At 37.0% G+C, this 27,993-nt stretch overlaps 1 protein-coding gene across 1 annotated transcript in view; it reads right to left on the bottom strand.

The window, feature by feature from the left end:
* Window positions 1-4,314: 4,314 nt before the first annotated feature.
* The window catches only part of LOC141277572 (dystrophin-like), a 334,453-nt gene continuing 310,774 nt past the window's right edge, over window positions 4,315-27,993 (bottom strand). Inside the window, exon 16 of the mRNA XM_073798896.1 lies at window positions 4,315-4,489. Coding sequence (XP_073654997.1) covers window positions 4,315-4,489 — 175 coding nt within the window. The remainder of the gene's footprint in view (window positions 4,490-27,993) is intronic.

Below are 27,993 nucleotides of genomic sequence, written 5' to 3'. Positions count from 1 at the left end.
GTGGCAGTGAAGACCAGCTAGGGACTGTCATCTTAAACCAAAGTCAGCCATAATATTAGCTTTAGTCAGGGTTGTGGTGATGGGAATAGAGAGAACTGGACAGTTTCAAGAGCTGTTAAGGGAATGAGATTAAATGAACTTGTCAAAGGGTAGACGTGTGAATGGTAGAAAAAAAAATCTAGATGACCCAGTTAGCTTTTAGGTTTCTGGATGAGGTTGCTGGAAGAAGAAAAGTAAAAAGAAGGAATAAAGGAGTGCTGGAGAGAGACTGAAGTTTAAGTTTGCAGGCAAACATTCAAGTAAATGTGTCTATTACACAATTAGATATATTGGACTGGGCTTTAAGGGAGAGACACGAGCTAAAGATACACATTTGGGAGTCATTAGAAAATAGATGCTATTTGAATGGGAAGTAATGAGGATAATCTAGAGAGGAAAACAAGGGAAGAACTGTACAGAATTTCAATATTAAAGGAAAAACAAGATGGAACAAAACGGCAAAAACGTTAAAAAGGTAAACAATAGAGAGTGGTATTCCATAATCCAAAGGAGGAAAGAATTTCATGAAGGACTAAGAGGTTAATAGGGTCTAGTCCTGCAGAGAAGTTGAGAAAATAAGGCACACAAATATTCACATATATATTTATAGGATAGGATGGAAAGATGGAAAAACAGCCTGTTTAAAGGCTGATGATAAAGACCCAGAAAATAGGGAGACATTGAAGAAATGGATGTGTGGCTGAATGGAAGCAGGTTCCTGAGGACACAGACAGTGAAGATATTGAACACACACCCCCTGAGAATAGCCCTAATGAGCCAAAACACAGTCTCTGCCACCAAGGCAGAGGGAAATAAAGAGACCGTGAGCACAAATACACATAATTTAAGAGAGATTATTTTAACTAAAGTAGGAGGGAAAGTCACCTACTGTAAATGGTGGGGAAAAGTTTAAGAGGCCTATAAAAACTTGAAATAATAGTTAAGAAAAGTTGAGAAAATTTACTAGGGAAGTATGGAAAGCTTAGGAAGAATTACTGATGAGTCTATTAAAGTGTGTTTTTTCCGAAATGGAGTAATGTCTGGCAGCGAAACATCTACAGTATTGTTAATGCAAGTGGGTAGGTGAATTGAGGAGAAGAGGGAAATGGAAGCTTTTGGAGACAGCAAGATAGTCCACGTGGGCTGAGATTTTTAAGGATAAAGGCATAACTTAACTTGAGTGGAGGAGACTGTGAACCTGATGCCAAAGTTTTCGAAGAGAAAATAATAGAATAAATTGGTGAATGACAGATGGCCACTTGGCATGAAACACAAGGGAAGTGACAGTTTTACATTAAGGGTGGTACCTTTGGAAGTGACCCTGAGAAGTGAGTAAACTAGCAATTCTAAAGGAGTGGAGGAGTGAGTCATTAATCTTCGTGGTGATCTTAAGGGTAAAAGTATTGGGTTGGCCAAAAAGTTCATTCGGGCTTTTTTCCATCTTACAGAAAAACCCGAACGAACTTTTTGGCCGACCCGATAAATTCCATATATGAACAAAACGGGTATACAGGAGAGAAAGTCTGTTTTGGAAGAAGGGTTTCCGAGTGCACAGTGAATGAGTGTGAGAAAGCACAAAGAAGAGAAAGGAAAGAGTACAGAAGAGCATAGAGACGAAGATACAAGAAAGGACAGGTGAATAGAGGTTCCTATATTCTCCGTGGCAAGCACAGATAACAGAGATAAGGGAACGGTAGAATTAATTGGCTTGAAGATTTCCCACAGAACTTGGTGAAAAGTTGATTTGGTATGGGTGTAAGCAAGTGTAAGTCCCAGGAAGAGCCCAAGGCCTATTGACCTTAATGGCTAGTAGGAAAGCTTTTCAGGAGAACACTGTAGAGGTATAAAATCACCTTGGGGTAAGAAGAGCTTGTTTTGTTGGTTTAATTACTAACTTACATTACCATGTGCTCAGTTCAAGAAGTTGAGTAGCTATACCTGTTAAGTCAGCTGGAAATTCTGAACTATGGTGACATTAACAGAATGAGTGAAGAACACCTAGGAGTCTGGTAAAGTCTCCCATTGTGTATTGATTCTCCAACATTTATGTACGTAGGAATCACCTGTGGATCTTGTTTAAATGCAAATTCTGATTTATCAAGCCTGAAATCAATCCTACAGTTCTAAGAAGCTCACAGATGACGCCAATACTGGTTGTCCAGGGACCACACTTTGAGTAGATATGTCCCCTAGAACTCAACTTTTAAAAAAGTGTATTATGTTAATTGTATGGATAAAACACATTGTTAATAGAGAAGGAAAATTTTTGTTAGATTTAAAAGTATATAAATCTGAAGTGACAGTGTCCTAGGATATTCTAATTGGCTGAAAGTGCTTGATTCCTTCATTCATTTATTACTTCAAGTGAAAAAAAAAAAAGAGGAGGTATTATTTAGCCATTTTTAATGAATGCCTAAAAATGAATTAATAGCACTCAAGCTCATGAGATAGGCCTCCCATGTGTTCAAAATAACCTACATAAACTGACAGGTGAAGAAGCAAGAAAATTAATGTATGCCTAAACTGCATATCCATCACCATTACTATGTATTTCTCTCAAGGATTTTTTTAAATACATATACCTTATATTTAGCCTGAAGGAAATGTCTAGGTAAATCATTTCATGTCCTATTTTAGTAGGCAATTAAGAATGATGTTTTTATTTCAGAATATGAGAGTAAAAGTTGATAAAGGTGACTCAACGAAGCATCAGAAAACCACTCATACAGTATTGTACATTGTTTTTAGCACTTGCAGTCTCTCATTGCTGGACACTATTGATTAAATGCAAATTGCTTCTAGGTAACCATATGATAACAGGAAATTTTTAAATTTATAGTCTGGAAATGCTAGAATTCAATTTTCCTGCTTGATCAAAGCTATTTTAAGACACAGAAATAGGATGGCAAACAGTTAAGTAGATTATTCAGATAGATAAAAAATATTTAATTAGCTAATAAAATGTCTACCCAAGGTGATTCATACTTTCAGTGGTCGAGTATGTCACATGAACTCCGAAACATAATTAGAGTTCATCTTCTCTAAGTAATTTTCTACTTGTAGACTTTCCCTCAAAAATTATAACAAAGAATATACCTTTGAATAAGTATACTCTGAAATAAGATAGTTAGCTATTTTCTACATGTTATCATTCAGTTTAATTTTAAAACTAAAACATTAACAATATAATCATAATTCCCTTTTCTTGAAACTATCTATAATAGTCCGTTATTAAGCTGATAACAGAATACCATAGAAAGCCAATAAGAAATTTAAAATAACTTTCCCATTTATAAACAGTCAACTCTGAGCAATGTTGATGAAATTCTCTCTCCCCCTCAAGCAGCCTAAAAAAACAGAATTTTTTTCTCCTAGAAGAAGATTTTTTTGTTCTCCAAAAGTTCCAACCCCACGGCAGGTATTCCCTTGTATCTGTGTTAGTGTTGTATTTGTAAACATCTAATAGATTTTGTAATTCATGAAATCAAATGCTGGAAAGATAAAGCAGAGTGAATCCGCACATGTGATCTTCCTATAGCTAAAATTATTTAACATTCAGAATACCTGTTTCTTTAGCCTGCCCACTGCAGAATATTCACTCTGCCTGTGAGAAATTTCCTCACAAACTATTGCCAATTATATACCAAAAATGGATGTTTATAAGTCGAAGTTGAAAAATCAAAGCCTTGATAATGTCCCTGAAGATGAAACAGCTCTTATTAAATTAATAAAAATCCCTATTGCAAAGGATGAAACTATAATGTCTCAGTAGGAAATAAAACCAGCAAACAATCTTTTATAAAAAAATAAAAAGGCCGGGCAACTTTTAGTTATGTTAATGTAATACGTACATATCCAGAAAATGCAAATATGTTATAACTTATGACAATTATTAATGATTTTGAAGTATAACATTTTGATGACAGTGAGAGCACAAACAGGGTCTTTAGTATTCCTAAGGGTCGGGTCTATTCCATTCTGTTCTGCAAGCCTGCTAAAATATCAGCCTTCAGGTGAAAGAACAATATATGAAGGGAAATCAATATGAGTTCATGTTACAAAGTTGTTAATTTACAGCTAAGTAATATAAAAGTTAAAGAAGGTTTACAAAAAGTATTCCTCATTAGTCACAGCAGAATCAGTAAACATTTCTCTATACTAAACTTTGATTCTACTTGATATGTAAAATATATTTCAAAGATATCTTTAAAAGCATTATATCATATCACTTTAATCTTTTCAACTTTAAGAGAATAAGAGTTCAGAGCACAGAGTTTACAAGCAGCAAAACTTAGCAAAATACATAAAAAATAATGCATAACCTACATTGACTTTTTCTTTAAGGTCTGAGAAGTTGCCTTCCTTCCGATAGACTGCAAATTCAGGACTCTGCAACACAGCTTCTGAACGAGTAATCCAACTGTGAAGTTCAGTTATATCGACATCCAACCTAAGACAGGGAAAAATAAGGGTCATTATTTCTTGATTATATCTTTCTTCTATATGGGAAAAAAAAGCAATCTATCAACATTTACCATTTTTTCCCAACCTGAAACTTCTGCCTGATGCCCCTATTACTGTTAACAGCATTACTATTTCCCTGGTCAGGATGGCTCAAAATTTGGAGTCAGCTTTGATCCAGTCTCATGATCATAGAGGTCATTTTATTCATCTCAATGTAGCAATGACCTCTACAGTATCTTCTATAAGTTATTCCTCAGCCTTGGTTTGAATGTCTGCATGATTGAAAAGTTAGTACTTTCCAAGATAACTCTCTTTCTTTTTGGAATGTACTTACAGTAAACAAAAAATTCCTTTTGGTGGCCCCCATTAAACCATACCTCGGATACTCATGCCCTTCGTGTTGTCTCCAACCATATTGACGCTGTGTTTGGTCATATGACTTGCTATAGCAAATGGGAGGGATATTAGTACGTGTAACGCAAGCATGGGCTTGATAAGTGCTTGCACCTTGGATCTTGTCCTCGTAGAACACACACTCTGAGAAGGCAAGTGTTATATAAGACGTTGAAGGATCCTAAAGTGCTTTACAAAAGCTCAGGCTTGCCAGGTGGAAAGACCACGTGAAAGAGCATGCAGCACCAGGCAAGTGAATAAAGCCTTCTTTGACCTTCTGACCCAACTCAAACACCAGCTGAATACAACCAAGTGAGTGCTCTAGCTGACTCCACTCAGAGCCACGGAACTGCCCAAAGAGCCCTGCCCACATTGCAAAATTGTGAGATATGATAAATAAATAAATAAACCATTAAATTTTGAGGTGGGTTGTTATGCTGCAATAGATACGTGATCACCCACGCTGTTATTCCCAAACATTCTTTTATTGCAGATATCTATGGAGCTACTGGGAATAAACTATTAACTCTGATGAGGTGATTCAGGTCTACTTAAAGCAAATATTTTCAAGGGAGTAAGGTGAGTTCCAAGGGTGGAGAATGTCTATGAATCACTTGAAATTTCAGGCACAATTCTGAATGTGTGTGCATTTTTCTTGAGAAAGAACCTATAGATTTTATCAGCATCTGTAAAGAATCTATGATAACGGGAATTTAGAGATCATCTAATCCAATTGTTTATTAAACAAAACAAACAGGCAAACAAACAAATGAAAGTTATCCAGAAAAATCAATGACTTACTCAATTTTCATAGGAAATCTGTGGAGTAGACCAAAAATACAAATACAAGATTTAAGACACCAAGTAATGTACTGTAATCACCATGCTGTAGCTTCTTTTCCAATACAACCCTCAAATAGTTGAAATCAACTCTTTAAATCCACTAGAAGATATCTGATGGTCAGCCTACCCTACTCCTAGTTACTTCAATGGATATTCCATGGTTTGTCAGTATCTTACTTTCCTTAAAATGTGGTTCCTAAAAAGATCATATCAGTGTTGTTTAGTATAATCAGGAAAGAATAGACAATTATCTTCTTTATGAGTACTTTCATTGAGGTAGCCTGAGTTCAATCAACTCAAATTTCAGGGCTTTAAATCATATAAACCTGTTAGAATTTTTCATGTTATTTGCAGGCTATTGTTTTAAAATTAAACTGATAAAGAGTTTCACAGAACACAAAACACTTGCAAAAGCCTTTTGTTTTCTTACAAAAATCAGTGGTAATGTACTACCAATCTCTCTGCTCATATGAGGAGATGGAGGCTCAGAGAAATTAAGTCAATTGCTCTCAGACTGTTAGTACCATACGGACGAAACTTAATTCATCTTGTTCACCATTATATCCTTCACCTCAAAGAGGACCTGATTCATGGTAATAAATATTTACTAAGTTTTTATTTACCAAGGCTACCCAACTGGAAATAGAAGAAACAGAGATCTGAATTCAGAGATTTTTTATTCTAAATTCCACATCATTAAATGTCAATCCCTTATTTCATTTGCATATGGATTATAAATATTTATCGTGTTTTATTTTATCATATATGGTGGTTATCTTTCCTACATTTGTTTTTTGCATAAGTTTAACTATTAGGTTTCCTATTTCTTCACTTGTAATGCTGATTTTAAGAGTCCTGTTGCATGCTACTAAAAATCCTTCTCATTGATGTTAATTTATGAAATCAACAGTCTTCAACTATGGTCATTTAGCCACCCACCAAATCAAGTGCAAGTTTTCCATCAGAATGTCTTAAGAAGGGCATTTTTGTTTTTCCTTTAGTCCAGTATAAAAATCTGTGTGTGTCTCCGCCGGTGGACATTCACTTGCCAGTGCATGGGGCAGGCCAGGAGTACTGGGATGTTAATACCTCAGGGGTGACCCTCAGCTAGTGAGAGCCGGGAGTTGGTAGATAAATATCCCAGCTCCCTTGCCTTCAGTGCAACCACCTTGAGGGATATTACACACAGTGTCTCAGAAGGTTCCCAGCAGGATTGAGCACAGTTGCCTCCACTGTTAACCTGCTCATGTATCATCCTGTAATGGCTGCCTTTTTCTTATCTCACTTCCTCACTTTGCTTCCTGGGATTACTTCCTAAAAAAACTACCTGCACCAAATCTTTGTCTCTAGATCCACTCTTGTGGAAACCCAGACTAAGGCAATGATCAACAGCCTCAAATGAACCCAGCATCCTGCCATATTTAATTTTTTCATCTTGAGCTCTGACTCTCCACAGGAACTATTTCAAACTTTTCCCAAAGCTCTCAAAGCTCTGATCCGTCTTTTTTCTTTGGGATTGACATATACACACTGCTATATTTAAAATAAAAAACCAACAAGGGAAAAAAAAAAATCAACCAAAATGAAAAAAAGCTCTCATCCATCTTCTTTCTCCACCTATCAACAGATGACATTGTTTCCTACTTTACAGAGAAAAGTGCAATTATCAGACTAGAATTTCTCCCTTCCACTTCCTATGTCCAAATATCCAATCTTACCTGCCTGTGCCCTTCTCATTCCTTTCCCTTCAAATGAGTTTCTCTTCTTTTACTTAAAGCTAATCTACCTGCATTTTGTACTTCATTCTCTTACTTCTTCTCAGGCATTTGAGTCTCTCAATTTTTTTTAATGTATCCACTGTAAATTCAACCCCTCCCTCTCAAGTTAATTCTTCATATGGAAATTTAAACATATTTTTATTGATTCCTTTATTAAAAAATCAACACTCTCTTGACCTCCATATTCTCCTCTGACCATTCTCTTATCTTCTGCAAAGGCAAATGTTTTGCAACAGTTGTCCAGTTTCCTGTCAGTTCCCCATCTCCTCTTCACCCCTTAATCCACTCAATGTTGTTTCTTAACAAAAACATATTAATAAAGGAATCATGTCACTAAAGCCAATGGAGAGTTTTACTTTCTTGCCATCTAGCAACACTTAACACTGTTGTTGACCATACTCTTCTTTGAAATTCTTTTTTTGCCTCCATGATCCCCCTCTATTTATTTTGTCTTCTATTTCTATGACCACGGATAATTTTTTCTTTGCAGGCTCATCCTCTTCCATCCTGTTATTACATGCTGAAGTTTATCAAGGCCCAGTTCATTTCCAGTCATCTTCTATCCTATTATATTACTCTCTCACTAGCAATCTTAATCATGCTAATGACCTTAACCACAATATATATATCAATGACTCCGATACAGATATCTCTACTTCAAGCATTTCTTCTGAGCTCCATAGCTACATAACCATCCACCTACTGGATGATGCCACTTGCATGCTGTAAGAGCTCTTTCAATATATAATGTCAAGACCTAATGTTTGATTTTCGCTCCCAAACTGGTACCCTCCCAGTGTCCTCAGACCTGTGAATGGCATCACTGTCTATCACCTTTGATACCCTCCTCTCCCTTCCCTCACATATTTAGCAAAGTCTAATCCATCAAACATTCTATTTCTTGTGAATCTATCTGCTGCTCAGGATCTCTACAGTTGGCATCCTCACTGATCTTGCCATTAAATGTGACCAAAACTACTGAAATGGCCTCTCCACTGGTTCTAGGCAACCTTTCTGGAACTTCCCATCTGTTCCATGCACTACTGGTGAAATTATCATTTCTAAAAGATATCTGATTATATAACCTTCATTCATTAAGCCACTCAAAGATTTTCCATTTTTCTTACGATAAAGAGCAAAATTTCAGACCTCTTAACCCTATACTTTACTTCTAGAAACAAATCTCTCTTCAAGTTTCTTAGGGAGCCAAGGAGCCATACTGCAGTCTTGTCCCTCCCCCAATGAAGTGAAATCCTTCATTGACTCTTATCCACTAGAAGATTTCTATTTTGGAAACTTGGCTTCTTGATATAATCCACGTTGGTCACTCTGGTCAAATCTGTCCCTTCACCTTTACACTAGTCTGACTCAATCACACGTCAAATACTCTCTGAGTCATAAAGGTGAGATGTGAATATCCACGATTCAATGTCAAATTCTCCCTTTAGACTTGGTTTTTGTGGTCCCACACCCTTTTGATTCAGAGTATCTCTGTTAAAGATTGCTCACATCCACCTACAGGTCCATGAAACTAGAAGTTGACTCAAGGTGCTAAGCTGGCATCACAGCTGGGAGAGATCTGCTACGGCCTATGTTGGAGAAAGTTTTCACCAGGCCTGGAATTTACATTGGTCTTGTTTGAACATGTGTTATAATTATCCTTTACCACCACCTCTAATCAATGGCAAAAAAAAGGTAAAGGATATTTATTCAGTTTGAAAATAAATAGTTTTCCAAAAAATCATAATACTTTTAGACATCTGTCTTTCTGAAAAATGTGAAACTGTATGTTTCCTTTTAAAACACATCTCTACCTCCGTTTCTGCCACAAAATATACACTAAGTGCTTATTATATGCCAGACAAAGTATTAAACTCCACAGATAACAGAGATGAAAATGCAGCAGTCTACATTATCAAGGAGTTTGGTTTAGCGAAGCATTCATTTGACAAAAAATGCTTTAGACATACAACTGGGGCTCAGCTCACACTGCGACTTTTGTTTAGGATAATCAAAAAACACCTTTTCAATGAATTAAGTTTAAATCAGTTTCTAGACTAGAGACTCTGCCAGGTAAATTGGTTATCTCCACACAATGAAGCCTTTGTGGAGTCAACACCATGGTAACCGTCTGCTTGCTGCTCAGACTGTGAAGATTTTAAGGGAGGCCTGGGCACCAGTTGGCATGTAGTTCTAATAATTCAGATCAATTCAGGCAACAGGATGTAAAATCCCATAGAGAGGTCTTTCCTCATTCAATGTTTTTGTTTGTCCGATTTTATAGATTTGGAAAGAGACTGCAAAAGATGACTGAACTTGCTCTTTACATAAGTATCTTTTAGAGAGTGATTATACTCTTTTGATTTACAGATTTATTTTAATATTTTTTTTATTTTTTTAATTTTCTTTAACATGTTTATTGGAGTATAACTGTTTTACAATGTTGTGTTAGTTTCTGCTGTATAACAAAGTGAATCAGCTATATGTGTATATATATCCCCATATCCCTTCCCTCTTGCGTCTCTCTCCCATCCTCCCTATCCCACCCCTCTAGGTGGTCACAAAGCACCAAGCTGATCTCCCTGTTCTATGCAGCTGCTTCGTGCTAGCCATCTATTTTACATTTGGTAGTGTATATATGTCCATGCCACTCTCTCACTTTGTCCCAGCTTACCCTTCCCCCTCCCTGTGTCCTCAAGTCCACTCTCTATGTCTGCGTCTTTATTCCTGTCCTACCCCTAGGTTCATCAGAACCTTTTTTTTTTAGATTCCATATATATTTGTTTTTCTCTTTCTGACTTACATCACTCTGTATGACAGACTCTAGGTCCATCCACCTCACTACAAATAACTCAATTTCATTTCTTTTTATGGCTGAGTAATATTCCATTGTTTATATGTGCCACATCTTCTTTATCTATTCATCTGTAGATGGACACTTAGGTTGCTTCCATGTCCTGGCTATTGTAAATAGTGCTGCAATAAACATTGTGGTACATGTGTCTTTTTGAATTATGGTTTTCTCAGGGTATATGCCCAGTAGTGGGATTGCTGGGTCATGTGGTAGTTCTATTTTTAGTTTCTTAAGGAACCTCCATACTGTTCTCCATAGTGGCTGTATTAATTTACATTCCCACAAACAGTGCATAGGGGTTTCCTTTTCTCCACACCCTCTCCAGCATTTATTGTTTGTAGATTTTTTGATGATGGCCATTCTGACTGGAATAAACCTACCTAAGGAGACAAAAGACCTGTATGCCGAAAACTATGAGACACTGATGAAAGAAATTAAAGATGATACAAACAGATGGAGAGATATACCATGTTCTTGGATTGGAAGAATCAACATTGTGAAAATGACTCTACTACCCAAAGCAATCTACAGATTCAATGCAATCCGTATCAAACTACCAATGGCATTTTTCACAGAGCTAGAACAAAAAAATTCACAATTTGTATGGAAACACGAAAGACCCCGAGTAGCCAAAGCAATCTTCAGAAAGAAAAACGGAGCTGGAAGAATCAGGCTCCCTGACTTCAGACTATACTACAAAAGCTACAGTAATCAAGACAGTATGGTACTGGCACAAAAACAGAAATATAGATCAATGGAACAGGATAGAAAGCCCAGAGATAAACCCATGCACATATGGTCAGCTTATCTTTGATAAAGGGAGCAAAGAATACACAATGGAGAAAAGACAGCCTCTTCAATAAGTGGTGCTGGGAAAACTGGACAGCTACACATGAAAGAATGAAATTAGAACATTTCCTAACACCATACACAAAAATAAACTCAAAATGGATTAAAGACCTAAATGTAAGGCCAGACACTATCAAACTCTTAGAGGAAAACATAGGCAGAACACTGTATGAACTAAGTTACAGATTTATTTTTAAGGGATTTCAAATATTTTTTAGGGAAGTTGTGAGTAAAGTGCTTTACCTAGGAAAACTATATCTATTCATAAGCATGTGTGTTAATATGTTACACTTTCTTTCTGAAATGTAATGGAACAAAGTATCAATGAGTTTGTACTATTCTTAGGTGTTAGTTAGACTTTCTTTATCTCTTTTCTTTCATCTTTGTGATGTCTTGATTCCTTTGGCAATAGGTGGAACCTAAACCCAATTCTTACATGATTTAAGCTGTGCTATTGCTCATGTAATATTCTGTTTACTTTTTTTTTTTTCTGTGGCTTCAATTTGGGCTTGTTGCTTCAACCATATCTATGATTTTCTTACTAAAACTTTTTGTCTCAATGTAATATACAGTCAGCCCATACTCCAAGATCTAACATTCAATACCATCCCTTAGCATTCTGGGACTTAACTGTCAGCTGCTAGCACTTGTTTTCCCTCCAGTATTCTGCCAGTAGCCAGCCCCATCTCTGTGTGCCAGCAATGAGGATGGAAGGGTGAAGGGGAAGCAGAGGCAGAGTTTTCAAAAGGCTTCCTGTGCACTCTTACTGAGTGCCAATGGCTCACATTCAATGCTTAGTCTCAGTGACATTTCCACCGCTTTTAGCAAAATGAACAAGACCTCCTTCTTGGCTTCTACTCAGACCCTGGCTTCCAAGTAACAACTGCGCATTTACTTTATTCCTTATCTATTTGGCAGCTCTTCCTTCATCATTTTCTGTGCCTTGCCCCCTAGTTTTCAGATGTTCACTGGCATTGAATATTTTTCACATATCCTTGCTGAGATGTATGCCAAATTAACAGACTCCCCTGATTTAAATCCATACATGTTTCTAAATTGGGTGCTATCTGTTCTCCCCAGCGTTTTGCCACTGGTATTTTTTATCACGCTTTGCACTACTTGAGGCTGGGTCTTTAATCACCAACTGAAGATATCATACAGATGTAACTCAGGTACCTTTTCAAAACCCTCAAGAATAACACTGAAGAGTTATTTTCAATACCATATTAAATCTTGGATTCTGTGCATGTATTTTTCTTCCTTTATAAAATCACTCATTTCTACTATTTTTTTTTCACTTTTAAAACTCTCACAAAACATTGATAAAGAACTGACATAGAATAAGTTGCTTATAATGGGCCTGTACACCCTCAGAATCAGCCCATCAATAAAATTTCTTATTACTCTCATCTTACTCTCATAACACACTTCACTCTGTACTTAATGTACTTCTATATGTTGTTACAGACAGACTCTATCCCTTAAATCCAGTCTAAGTTTATCCAGAGAGGCATGGACATATATACACTACCAAACTTAAGGTAGATAGCTAGTGGGAAGCAGCCGCATAGCACAGGGAGATCAGCTCCGTGCTTTGTGACCGCTTGGAGGGGTGCGATAGGGAGGGTGGGAGGGAGGGAGACGCAAGAGGGAAGAGATATGGGAACATATGTATTATATAACTGATTCATTTTGTTGTAAAGCAGAAACTAACACACCATTGTAAAGCAATTATACTCCAATAAAGATGTAAAAAAAAATTTCTTTATCTAAGAAAATTATGACTTCTAACTCTCTATTTACCAAATGATTTTCTTCCTGTAACAGTTGATGAATATTCTGTCCTATATTTTTCAAGTATAACCTAAAATCTCATCTTTGTGATTATTTATGATTAACAGTGAAGTGACAATTTTCTCTCCTTTACAAAGGTACTCATCACAACCCCCCAAAACTAAGATCTGTAGAGTCTCATGGAACAGAGCAACCATATCTTTGATTTTTTTTTTTTTTTTTGCAAATATTTTATTACCAAACCAAGGTTTTTTTCCAAAGAGATCTTCTATTTTTCTGGAAGTTTCAAGTATGGTGCATATATACCAAATATTCGAAAGGTCTAAGTTTTCCCTCAAGATCATATTGTACAAATGGACTCTACTTCCTCCAGTTGAATTTTCCATAAAGATAATGCAAATTAGATCAATTATACTTCCTTGCAGTCTAAATTGGGAGATATATGTCTGTGTTGCAGGTGCGTGTATATGTGTATGTATGTGTAAATATTTTAAGTAAATTAAAACTAAAGCAGAAACTAACACACCATTGTAAAGCAATTATACTCCAATAAAGATGTTAAAAAAATTTAAAAAATAAAAGACAAACAGAAACACATCCAAAAGAACCAGAGGAACACTTGCAGTTTAAAAAGTTATCAATTTTGAACTGTCAACAGTAAATCATTGCATGGAATTTGTGCTCTATGATAACACTGCTAATTATGTCAGAAGAGCCTCTTAATGGGCACTACTGTGTTCCGTTAATATAGTGACTGCCACATAAAGTATTTAAGATGACACATTTACATAAACTTTAATTCAGTCACTTTTAATATACCATTTGGAACTCATCATTCCCACATGTGTAAACTATGAAACTATAAATCCTTCAAGCTCCCAGACTTAAACTAATTTGATTAGTGAGCTAGGTTACGAATGGCCATATTATATCTTTAAACATCTTTGCACATAAAATTTCATAAAAACTTATAAGCCTCACCTTTAGCAGCCTGAAAGTAAAGTATTAACATTTGTGAAATATGTTAACTCTTGCACAATCCTAAGGCTCTAGGCCTAGACCAGATGACTTAACAAACCAAATTTTAATGTACATGTTAATTAGCTAGAACACACATTTTCATGTTCATGGAAACAAAACTATGACTCTTTTTTACTGGTACTACAATGTGGAAGAAATCTTCCTGGAGGTGACGTAAGATTTTTAAATTTTGTTTAGTATATTTTTTAATAATCATCTTTCTTCTTCAGATTTCTAGAACATGAGAACACGTTTTAATTCCATATTGGTATATGGCTACTCTCTGGATGGCAAACCATATGATGAACTCCTACTCATCTTTCAAGACTCTGTCCAAGATATACAACTTCTGTGAAGGTTTTCTTGATCAACCTCTCCCTACTCTTTCTCCTTCAACCTTCCTTCTGGGGAAACTGGTCCCTCCCTCCCATATGTTTCCACATGTTACTTCCTTTTAAAAATTGAATAAATAGAATACAAATTAAATTTGAACCAGAGAAATATTATAAAATTTTGAATGAAATTTGTTTAAAAATATTTTAAAAAATCAATACAGGGCTTCCCTGGTGGCGCAGTGGTTGAGAGTCCGCCTGCCGATGCAGGGGACATGGGTTTGTGCCCCGGTCCGGGAAGATCCCATATGCCACGGAGCGGCTGGGCCCGTGAGCCATGGCCGCTGAGCCTGCGCGTCCGGAGCCTGTGCTCCACAACGGCAGAGGCCACAACACTGAGAGGCCCGCGTACAGCAAAAAAAAAAAAAAAAAATCAATACAAACCTTGTTATGGCTAAAATGTCAAGTATTTCTAGGATTTTGAGATGTGCTGAGTATATGGTGATTATTGTACTTTTACAGTTATACAATATTATTAAAGGGCAAAATCCTATTTAATCAGGAGAAAACAAGTTAACATTTATATAACTACCTCCCTTAAATCAAGATAGTTTTTATATACACACACAGATATATGCACGTGTTTGTATAGTGTGGGCGTGTTTTCCTTGGTGGGAGGGGGAAAACAGGGCCAAATGATTGCCTTAAATTTTTTTTTGTAATGTTTGTGAATGTATGTGTTTGTACGTGTACGCTTTAAATGTGTGTGCTTTAAATGTAAAGTAAATATGGTGCAGTGCAAACTCACTGAACTGAAAGTCAGCTGTCACAAGTTTTAATCACCCATCTTAATCTTTATGCTGCTACCTTGGACAAATGACTTAACTTCTCTGATCTTCCTTTACTTCTTCCTTTAAATTTCAAAAATTACAAAGCTTCCATCAAACTGTTCTTAAAATAAAAACTAACAAGGACTTTTAAAAAATTACTCTTAAATGTGTATTTATTTATCTCACTAATTAAAGCGATTTTGACCTGAGATACAAAGCTGAGGTCAGCTTTGCTTACACTGGAGCTTTGATATTCCAATTAAATTAGTCTGTTCAGCTAGCAATCAAATTAAATAACATCTAAGGATGTTATGATTCCCAGTTATAATAAGAACCCTAAAAACTCTTTTTGACAGTTTACACAGCACCTGAAACAAAATATAACGAATGGGAAAGAACACTGTCCTCAGTTAATATAAACCTGCCACATTAACAGTCCTATCAAATAATGTTTTCCTTGTGTTTGCGTGATCTTATTTACAAGCTTAAATGTATTTCCAGTTTTATATAAGTTTAAGCACATCACTCATAAAATAATACATTTTGGGGCTTCCCTGGTGGCGCAGTGGTTGAGAGTCCGCCTGCCGATGCAGGGGACACAGGTTCGTGCCCGGTCCGGGAAGATCCCACATGCCGCGGAGCAGCTGGGCCCGTGAGCCATGGCCGCTGAGCCTGCGCGTCCGGAGCCTGTGCTCCGCAACGGGAGAGGCCACAACAGTGAGAGGCCCGCATACCGGAAAAAAAAAAAAAAAAAATCGTTCGGTACAGTAAGATTTAATGATTCCAGTTTGCACTGAAATGCATCTTTAAAAGATACTAAAAAATCAATTTCTGTGTAGTTTACCTTGTCCTAAAATATGCCTTATTTAACATGTGCTTCAAAATCTGGATTCTAGTCCAAAACATAAAGTTTGTCCTTAAAATCATGCGTCTTCTTCATTGTCAATTATGGCAAATCAAATTACATGTTTAATGTGTATAAAATACTGCCTTTTAAAATACATGCCCTTGAATACAAACCCAGCAATTTAATATTTTTAAGCTATAAATGCCAGAAAACTCTCCATGCGTTATCTGGCATTGCTATTAATCTTTGTACCTCTAGGATAGTTAATTGTACTGAGCAGAATAAAACTCCTGCAAAAATATTGTTTCTCTGCAAAAAGTAAAACAACTAAAATATTTTAACAAGTGGTAGATTAAAATGACTTGAACATAATCTTCTTAACTTAATTTGGTAACAAATCTCAATCATTTAAAAATATATCGGTAATATTTATTTCTAAAATGTGATATGGTTGAAAAGAAGTCACTTTTACATCTTCTGTTAATATAACTTTCAGGGAAACACACCTTAAAAACTGAGGGCTTCCCTGGTGGCGCAGTAGTTGAGAGTCCGCCTGCCGATGCAGGGGACGCGGGTTCGTGCCAGGATTCGGGAGGATCCTACGTGCAGCGCAGCGGCTGGGCCCGTGAGCCATGGCCGCTGGGCCTGCGCGTCCGGAGCCTGTGCTCCGCGGCGGGAGAGGCCAAAGCGGTGAGAGGCCCACGTACCGCAAAAAAAAAAAAAAACTAAGGAAATCCCCCAAATTCTAATATGTCAAAACCAGCTAGATTAGAGGAATTAGTTATAAAGCCAGAGAGTATGAAAGCACGTGGACAAAAACTGCATGATCCAGAGGACCAGAAATAAAATGTTGTTAAGCCACAGATGCGTGGAGCCTATTTTTCATTTTCAGTAAAATCAAAGTCCCTTTGAAACACAGTTCTGTGCAAGAAAATCATCTTAACACAGGTTCATGGAAATATTCTTTTAAGTGATAGATGAAATCTTGTCATAATAATACATCTATAATCATACAATGTAATATGCTCAAGTTGAAAACCCTGGGCCATTTATTTTAAAATCAAATTCGATGTTTATTTAAAATTGATGAAAACAAAAAGCAAAGCTGTATATGCTCTTGTGAGAAATAAATGTGGGCACTAGAGGGTGCACATTCCCTTTCACAGCTTGTCTGGACTTGAATTTGGCTTCTCTTATATTTTCTTATCTACATAATGATAACATGGTGACAAATGGATTTTTCATGCGAGTTCTCTTACAGAGAAACATAAAATGTCCAAAGATATAGATAAAATGGTGTAAAAGGAACATGTGAGGAAGGCATTTAAACATATACACAAAAGTATCTTGAAGTCATAATACAGAGATTCCCTTGAGAAAATGTCTTCAAATTGGGGAGAAACACTTAATCCAAATAATACAGTAGCATTTTCTGGACTTCATAACTCAGGATTTTTTTCCCAGTTCATTAATCTTACCTATTCTTTTGAATGTTAATAAATATGTAGACACTTGTGTTCTATAAATCTGCCTATAAATACATTCCTGTACCAAGATTAAGTTTTTAAAATGTTAATTTAACACTCAATCAAATTCACAGGAAAAAATAGCATTTTAAGCATCTTGTTCCTGTCACATGCTTTCACAAAGAAAAAATTAATTCATCTCCCATGATAACTGTGTAGGCTATTTATTATAATCTTCATCTTCATAGCTATATCAAGAACAGAGAGCTTCAGAAACCTTTACTTTCAACACACAGTGAAATATGAAGTTAAGATTCAAAACCAGGTATGTCTGAATCCAAAGATTTCCACTACACTACACTTATATTCCTTTGTTCCAAATGAAAGGGAAACCATTTTTTTTTTGAAATATTAAGGAAAAGTCAACATGAACTTCCTGTTTGTTGCTATACAGTACAGTCTGGTGGTTACTACTGTGCTGTTTTGGATTATTCCAGAATTTGACTGGAGTCTCTAACACTAGGACATTAACTCTGAACATTTTTATTAACCTAAACTATGATATTTAGTTGCAGAATTCATACCCTCATGGCATTATGAAATAATTACTTTTTCCCAGTTTATTTTTACTTTGCAGTCTTCCTTAATTTCCTAAAGTCCCCAAATTTCCAATCAGCTGATGTGTTTTCTGATGTTAGAACTGATTAAGCATAGATGGCAAAGGTTATGACAGATAATAAGGTTAAGACCATGGTTAGCACTAGAAGTCCTGCACCTGGAAAAGCAGTTCAATTATATGGGACTCCATTTATGCGTTGATACTGAAAAAGATACCTAACTTTGAAGGAAAAATCTTTTTCACTGATAAAGATCTCTGTATTTAAAGATATAGCCAAATGCTCCAGTGGTACCATAGAGTCTATGAGACTTAGAAGGTAGAACAGCCATGAGACTTAGAAGGTAGAACAGCCATAATCTAGGGTAAGTGCACCATTTCCACAGACAGACCTCAGTAAAGTAGTAAACAGTCTCAGTCAATCTTTTATTTTCAGCTAAATAATTTGATGAAATTACCTTTAGTTTCTCATTATAGATAACATGACATAGAGTTCAAGAATGCAGCATCCTGTGGAGAGGGTGTGGAGAAAAAGGAGTCCTCCTACACTGCTGGTAGGAATGTAAATTTGTGCAGCCACTATGGAAAACAGTATGGAAGTGCCCTAAAAAACTAAAAGTAGAGCTACCACATGATCCAGCAATCTCACTCCTGGGCATATACCCAGAGGAAAACATAATTTGAAAAGATACATGCACCCCAATGTTCATAGCAGCACTATGCACAATAGGCAGGACATGGAAGCAACCTAAATGCCCATCGACATGAATGGGTAAAGAAGATGTTGTAATATAAATATAATGGAGTATTGCTCAGCCATAAAAAAGAATGAAATAATGTCATTTGCAGCAACATGGACGGACCTACAGATTATCATACTAAGTGAAGTAATCCGGACAGAGAAACACAAATATCATATGATATCGCTTATATATGAAATCTACAAAATGGTACAAATGAACCTATTTATAAAACAGAAATAGACTCACAGACATAGAAAACAAACTTACAGTTATCAAAGGGGGAGGAAGGATTAAATTAGGAGTTTGGGATTAAAATATACACACTACTATATATAAAATGGATAACCGACCCAACAAGGACCTACTGTATAGCACAGCAAACTATACTCAATATCCTGTAATAACCTATAATGGAAGAGAATGTAAAAAAAAGAATATATATATATATATATATATATATATATATATATATAAAACTGAATCACTTTGCTGTACACTTGAAACTAACACAACATTGTAAATCAACTATATTTCAATGAAAATTAGAAAAAAAAAGAATGCAGCATCCTGTGCTAGATGTCTGGGTTCAAACCCTGACTGCACTGCTTCCTGTAAAGTTTGTGACCTAGAACAAGTCACCTCACCTCTCTGTGCCTCATTGTTCCCATTGGCAAAGAGTGACAACAATAAAAAACTACTTTATAATGCTCTTTTAATGGTTAAGTGTGTTAACGTGCAAAATATTTAGATGAGTTCTTGACATATGGTAGAAATCATACATGTTAGCTACTGTGATTAGTGCCTTCCGTGACTATTTCCTGCTGGCTTTAAGCCAGCCCCTGGGCCACCTCTCACTTTCTCATTTGAGAGTGGATCTATTCATCTTAGTGTTTTGTTAAGGACTGGTAAAGTAAAAGCCATTCTTGTAATCATCAGAATGAAAACTGCAAAGAAAGCTGTAACAAAGACAAAAAGGCAAATACATAAGAATCATCAACAGCAAAATAATCTCAACTATTTCACCCTTTATTGCAGGAATAGGCAAACTATGGCTCACGGGACAAATCTGGCTTGCCACTAGTTTTTGTAAATAAAGTTTTATTGGAACACATCCACACTCATCATTTACATATTGTTTATGGTTGCTTTTTCCCTACAGCAGCAGAATTGAGCACTTGCAAAAGAAACTATGTGGTGCACAAGCCTAAAATAGGGACCGTCTGCCTCTTAAGAGAAAAAATTTGCTGGCTACCTCCCTGCTCTATAAAGTTAAGATGGTCTATCTCTCCCAACACATAGGTGGGTCCAAATGTGTGGTTCACAGTCGCCATATTGCTTGGCTCTCTTTCAAAAATATGCCTTGGCTCTCTATAACCAGATTAAAGTTCCTTAGTCTGGCATTGAGTACCTTTCTTTTTTTTCCCACAATGAACTCAACCTACCTTTTCAACCTCATCCCTTACTTCTCTCTTTCCAATACTGCATATTTCTGCTCTAAGCAAACAGAAACACCCACAACCCTGTGTAAATGCCACTTGTATACAGCCTGTATCTGCATCGTCCTTTTCCCTGATCTTGAGTCCAATAGGCCCCTATCCTTTAACCGTCTACTCAGATGCTAATGTCTCCATGAGCTTTCCATGCTCAACTGTCAAGCAGGACTGGAAGTGATCCTTTCTTCCTTATGACTTTTCTAACATTTTATTGGTACTTCTTCATGACATAGTTTATACTATTAGAATGCAAGCTTCCTGAGGGAAGGACTAAATATGGTTCTTGGTCATAGCAACTGGAGTGCTCTGCACATCATAGTGATCCATTAGATATTGTTGAATGAATATGAAAATTAGCAAGAAAACTAATGTTGCTGTCACTACATTCTTGAAATACTGTGGACTCGTACTGACTACAGGAGTGTTCAAAGAACCCCTCCATACACTGAGTGGTGCCTTGGACCTTGTGGGAAGCAAATTAAACTTTAAATACCCTCAGTGTGCAAGCTCACTGAGTTTAAAGGACTTCAACATGCTTTTATCTCATGGATCTTTGAAGTTTAAATAACTTCCAGTCAAGGTTTAGAAACTATCTGGTACAATGCAGAATACCATTTAAATCTGATGTGTACTCACTGTCCCACTGCCACTTCCCCAGCATCATGAGTTGTTTCCATTCATTTACTTCTTCTAGTGAGCATCTCTATGAAGTTTAGTTAAAACCCAAAGCAAAACGCATGGCCCTACAAAGCCAGTGTCTTAGCTCAGGCTGATGTAACAAAACACTATAGATGGGTGGTTTAAATCAGGGGTCCCCAACCCCTGGGCCGCGGACCAGTACTGGTTGTGGCCTGTTAGGAACCGGGCCGCACAGCAGGAGGTGAGCAGCAAGTGAGCAAAGCTTCATCTGCTGCTCCCCATCACTCTCCATGGCTCGCATTACTGCCTGAACCATCCCCCTGCCTCACCCCATCCCGTGGAAAAACTGTCTTCCATGAAACTGGTCTCTGGTACCAAAAAGGTTGGGGACTACTGGCTTAAACAATATAAATTTATTTTCTCATCGTTCTGGAAACCAGAAGTTCAAGATCAAGGTGTCAGTATGGTTACTTTCTGGTGAGACCTCTCTTCCTGGCTTGTACATGGTTGCCTTATCAATGTACCCTCACGTAAGAAGGAGGAGAGAGAACAAGCTCTCTGGCGCCTCTTCTTATAATGGCACTAATCTCATCATGAAGGCCCCACCCTCAAAACCTCTTCTAAACCTAATTATTCCCCAAATACCCCATTTCCAAGTAACATCAAATTGGGGTAAGGGCTTCCAGACATGAATATTGGGGAAGTGGGGCACAATTCAGTCCATAGGAGCCAGACATCATTGTTCTTGCCTGTGATGAAATGATGTGTATTGATTCATAGAGATACAGGTTGCTGACTAGGGAAGACATCAGAATAAGAATATTCTCAGAAAATGTTAGAATAAGAATAGTTTCTCTTATAACACAAATGTGGTAATGGGAAGATACCTGATCTAAATTAATAATTGGGAACTCAACTTTCTCCTGGGGAGAGGGTGTATATTTTTGCCTAAATAATCATCAAGAGAGACACATACAGTAAAATTTCCAGTGTGACGGCCAACAAGGAAAGTCATATAAATTCCATTTCGGAGGTGAAGAAATAGATTCTGAGTGAGATTAAGTTACTTGCTTTAGTCACATAGGTGGTAAGCGGAAGATGCAAGGCCAGAATCCATCTCTGTGCAGTCACAGGGCCATCTGCTCTTTCAGATCCATTCTTCATGTTTCTCTTGTCCTCTCTGTACCAGAGGAATATATACATTTTCTGCCATCGCCTTCCCCCTGGCTTGTGATTAGAGGCACTGGCAGAATACCGAAAGATGGAAGGAAGAGAAAAGCCAAGTTCCTTCACACTCAACTTTTGCTGACATTTCTAGAGCGGCTTCATCTCCACTGTGGCTTCAGTTTCCTCTGGATGGTCCCTCCCTCCCCAGGTCCAAGCTCTTGCCTGGCAGTCCTAACACTGCTAGTCCCTGTTTGAAGGCCCCAACTTTGGGACTCTGGTACCATCCCCCCTGCAGTGTTCCTCGATCTCTAGGGAAATGAGCAGCCTGTTGATGCTGCTTGTATGTTGAGTTGCCTCACTGTCCCTCTGTGCTGCTTCCCAGCTTTTCATCACCTCCTTCAACAATTCCCTGTATTATTTTTCTGTCTGAAACACCTAGAGTGGTTTCTGTTTTCCTGACAAGACTGACAAACACCCATCTGATATGCCATGAATATTTACTGAATACCTCCAATGGGCTAACTTCTGAGTTAAGTGCTGTCGGTCTAGAGTTGCAAATAAATGGCTCCTGCCCTCAAGGAGTTTACTGGAGATACAAATATGCAAAAACAAGATCATTACAATAAAATTCTGCAAGTTTTTTAATGGAAGGATTGTCAAAGCTGAGAAATGTCTGGGAGGTTAAGTTCCCAGAAAGAGAAGGTAGTTAGTTGGGGAAAAGGAATGTGGCAGCTGGAAAAGGGAAAGTAAGGAAAAGGGAATCTTCAATAGAGAGAACAGTAGGTACAAAGAAACAGAAGTCTGAGGGAATACAGAGCATTTGGAGAGCAGAGGGTGGTTCATTAAACCTGAGCAGAGGGCAGTGCCATTTGAAATGCAGTTTGTGGCCAGTCTGTGAACTATCTGTTAGTAGCCTGTGACAAGAAAAGTCACTAGAGCATAAATAGTCACGAAGCATACGATTTCATCTGATTTCTTTTTAATTGCAAAACTTTCTTGACAAAGGAAGCGGTGCATTGATTTATATTCTGGCTCCAGCTCTTCATCTCACTGTGTACTGGTAATAAACAGTTTGCAGACTATTTTGAGTAGCACTGGCATATAAGAAAATGGGTAGGGGAGAAGGGAGAGAAGCTGGAGAGTCAGGCAGTCAAAGATCAGAAAGGAATTCCTGTGCTATGCATTTCAAGACCAAGGGGAGAGGAATGATCTAATTAAAATTGCCTTTTAAGATATATCTCAGGAGGCTGTGAACAGTATGGATAAGAAGGGTGAGCGTAGAGGCACAGAAATCAGTTAAGAATTTCATGCAGAAAACTATCAGAGACTTAACTAGGGGGAAGGCAGCCTGGATGTAAAGGAACAAATACACTAAAGAGAATTGAAAGGACTTAGGGAGGTTGCAGATATCATGACCACTGTGAGTGGCTGCACAGGTTGTACACTGCACAAGTCCAGAAGGTGCTGTTTTTAGGAACTATGATGTGAAAGACAGTCTCTAAAGATGAGTAGTCTAAACTGCAGAACTTCATTTGTGATTTCTGTAAGAAGTCCAGGTGGAAATGCCCAAAAAACATTTGGATGTTACAGGTACGAGCATCGGGAAGGAGGTTAAGCTAAAGATGTTAATTTGGAAAACAGCAGGTATAGATGTGTGATAAAAGCAGGATTATAAATGATATCACCCTGGAAAAGAAAGTGTCATAAAAAGAAAATAAAGCCAAAATGTGAGTATTTTGGAGACCAACATGAAAGGGATAGGAAGAGGAGAATGGGAATACATAGTGGGAAAGCAAAGAGGAGAAAAGAAACAGGAGAGAACAATGTCCCAGAAACTGAGAAAGAGGAAAATTTCAAGAAAGAACTAATTACCACTGTCAAGCACAGCACAAAGTTCAAGAAGGATAAACTGAAGAGCGACCTTTGGAGCTGACAATTAAGGAGTTCTCTGGTGACCTTGCTGAGAGCAGTTTCAGCATTTCATGTAGAGTATGAGAGGGTAAAGGAAACAATCAGAAGTAAGGAAATAGTGGTAGTTCACATCTTCTGATTAAAAATCAACTCTTTTTTGCATTCAACCATGCTTCTTCTTTTAGATGAATAATTGTGACTACCATTTTCTTCACTCTCAGGACAAACAAAACTGTATGTCATGGTTCCAGGAATATAGCTCTATCTTCCTCTTGGCTGGCATCTTTTTGTGCCTCACATTCTGGAAGAGTACATTTTCATACAACTGCTATAGCTAGACATCCATAGCTATGTGTAGCATCTTACAGGACCAGTTCCCATTATAGTGCATTTCAACTTGGAACATGTATTGGGCATCCCCAAATCAGAAGGTCCCGTAACAGGTTGGGAGTAAGATACGGACCCTGGCCCTGGCAAGCTTTGAGTCTAGGGGGTGAAACAGGCATATGAAAAGGTCATTTTAACATATAGCACTAGAGGGGTCACAAGAAGGGACATCATCTTGTGTGGCATCTTATGTAGTATCACTTAGCCTAGTCTGGAGTAAATGGTTCCTATCATTGGGGCTGGTTTGAGGAAATAAGAAGAGTCAGGATGAAACTAAGATGATGCTCTAGTGCACTGATTTACAAAATGCGGGCCCTGAACTAGCAACATCAGCATCGCCTGGGAACTCATTAGATATTAAGATTCTCAGGCACTGCCCCAGGCCTACTGAATCAAAAACTCTGGTGGGGACCAGTAATCTGCCTTTTAACAAGGCCTCCAGATGATTCTGATACATGCTAAGGTATGAGAACCGCTGTTCTTGGTCAAGGGTTCTCAAACTTTAAGGCTTATCAACAACGACCTGGAGAGCTTGTAAAGGATTCCTGGGCCCACCTGCAGAGTTTCTGATTCAGCAAGTTTGGGGAGCGTCCTCCAAGTCTGCATTTCTAACAAGTCCTCAAGTGATGCTGCTGTTTCATGCACTGCACTATGAGTATCACTGCTCTAAGTGTTCTCTGGCCACTTAGCATGCCTCTAGAATTAACATTCTTACATTCTTCAAAACATTTATTGACTTATTGTTGACTTATATGACAAATTAGCTTTAAGAACCTTAAATGGATAGTTATCTTTTCGGAACATCTGAAGATGGTATGTAAGGTTTCTATTATTCACCAAAAATAGTTTCTAAACTGAAATTTGAGTTTATGACCAAGGTCATTTGACTCTAATACATAAAAAGAAGTAGGGCATTGCAACTGTTAACACTGAAATGGAAATTAGGAGACTCATCACTAGTCCTTATTTTGCAACTGAAAGCAAGTTGCTTAACCTTTCTGGACCTCAATTAACCTGTAACCATGAACAGGTCTGGAGTCTAGTTTCCTTAGATAAAAGGAGCAAAGTTTTATTTTACTGGGCAGTGCCAATGGAAAAAAAAATATTATTACTGAGTCCAACATCCCAAGTATTTTAGGATCAATTTATCATATAGAAAATAAAAAATTAGCTCTTAGACACATTAATCATCTAATTAGATCCTCTGCATAAGTTAAAATGTTTTAGTTTACAACTTCCAGATTATAGTTTGGGAATCAAAGTTAAAATAAATATCTAAAACAAAAATAGCTTACGCATTAATCTCATAAAATGGCAAAAAGACAGGCCTTATCTAACTTCCTTCCAAGGACGTGACATAAATTAACATCATTCAGGCAGCAGACATTAAAAAAAGGGAAAAAAGCACAATTAAGCTGAAAAATAGAAAACAAAATAATTATGCAGGTACATAATTGTCTAGGTCATTTATTCCACCATTTAGTAAGCATGTGGGACATAGAGAGATAAAGCAAACTTAAGACTGTCTGCTTACCTAGAAGAAGATAAAGAGACTTGGTGAATTTAGATATTTCGAGACATGTCTCTACTTCCCTTGAGGTCAAAGATACTCATTTATTAACACCATAGCTGAAAAACATTATCCTTATTGAGATAGCATTTACTTAAAAAACAATTCAATTTGCCATTGTTTTCACCTGGCTGATACAAAAATGTAAATGAACGCTTTTGTGAAAAGTCTCTTTAAATAACTGCTATATGATTAGTAACTAATCTCCTCGATAAATCCCAATTTACTATATAATAGATCTAGTTTTAACCTATTCTGAGTTCCATACTCTGATAATTACCTATATGTAAGATATTATCACTGAACTGCAGGGATAATTTACTATTAGAAATAATTACCTTGTGACCCAAGGTCATCAAGGACTTTTGTATATCTTAGTGTAAGGAGGACAATTTATGCAGTAAATATTACAAATGTAGAAATTGTATCATTATTAGGGAATCAACTAAATGTACCTTAGATAATTAAGAAATTATAGTGTGGTACAAAGCTGAATTTTAAATCCCTTAATAGTTTTGAACAAATGATGATATCCTAATGGGTAAAATTAGAATATTAAAGATTATTAGAATGTTCACTTGTTTATTATTAAAAACGATTCCATGAAGAAGTAGATGGAATTCTTAAATGCTACTGAAAAATAAAATTTTAGTTATCACAATTAATTGAACTCTATTACTCTTTCAACAAATATTTATTGATTATTTATTGTATGCATGGTACTATACATGGAATCTAAGTAAAATATAAAAAATCTGATAACAGGATTCCTTTGTTGTGATTGGTGATGAGAAAAATATATGTGGGTGACATTGAGGCATAGAGCAAAAAAGGAATGTAATGTACTGGATGAAGTGGAAAGATTTCGGGGAAGCTACACAAAAAACTGGTGGGAGAAAAATATTTTATACCACAAGAAGGGGTTTGTGTTTTACTATGGGGACAACTGGAGTTATGGGGATCTCAAGTCTGGAGGGTCAGCATAAAAGCAATTTTAGATATATTAATTTAAGGCAGATTGATCAGAAAGGGGTGTGGGCAAGTCTGGCCCCAGGGAGGTATATGGCTTAGAGTATGGCGCTGGCAGTTAGAATGACTGGAAAATGATGACACTTGCCCAATAATATAGTGTAACAATAATAATAAATAAGGAGAAAGGAAAGAGAAACTGATACAAATGGAGAAGTCAGGTGGTAAATTCTGTTTTGAAGAGGAAGATGAAAAGGCAATTTTTTGTTACATTTGGTAAGCTTGAGAGAATGCTCACTATGGAATTTTTTTCACCAATAGTCCATGAGCACCATCTCTACTTTCTCCACCAACCATCACCTTCGCTATCATCAACACCTCAGTCACCACGACCACTTCCACCACTGCCTCTGCCTCTATCACATCCACATAAGCAAACAAGAACAACAGCTACTGCATTTACTGAATTCTAACTACCTTACAGGCAACTGTATTAAATGCTTCTTACTTAATCCTCAGTGTTCAATAAAGTGAGGATACTGAATCTGAGGCACAGATATTAGGTAATTTGCCTGGGATCATAAGCTAGTAATTAAAACAGGCAGATTTCAAACCTGAGTAATTCTGATTCCAAAGACCATGATTTTTCCAATATTTGCTACTTCTTTAGCCACACAGTCAATGAGTTATAATAACTAAAATACGTCTGCAATGTCTGAGTAACTAGGTGTGGGTAATTGGAAGCAACAAATGTTTGCATTTGATGAAAATAAAAATTGAAGCACTGCCTGGATGCAGATCATAGATTTAGAGACATAAAAGTGAAATTTGAGGGAGTCAGATATAGAGCTATGAAATTTGGGAGTCACTCATTTAGAGCCAGACTTGAATCAATGAGAGGAGATAATTCAGATAAAGAAGTCAGAAGGGCAAAAAAGATTTGAATTTATAAGATAGTACCATAGGACTTAGGCAAAAGGAAGAAAGCA

The sequence above is a fragment of the Tursiops truncatus genome, chromosome X, assembly GCF_011762595.2.
Source record: "Tursiops truncatus isolate mTurTru1 chromosome X, mTurTru1.mat.Y, whole genome shotgun sequence".
Classification (NCBI taxonomy): Eukaryota; Metazoa; Chordata; class Mammalia; order Artiodactyla; family Delphinidae; genus Tursiops; species Tursiops truncatus.
Note: the sequence above shows the minus strand (reverse complement) of the source record. Positions and strands in the feature narration are given on the sequence as shown.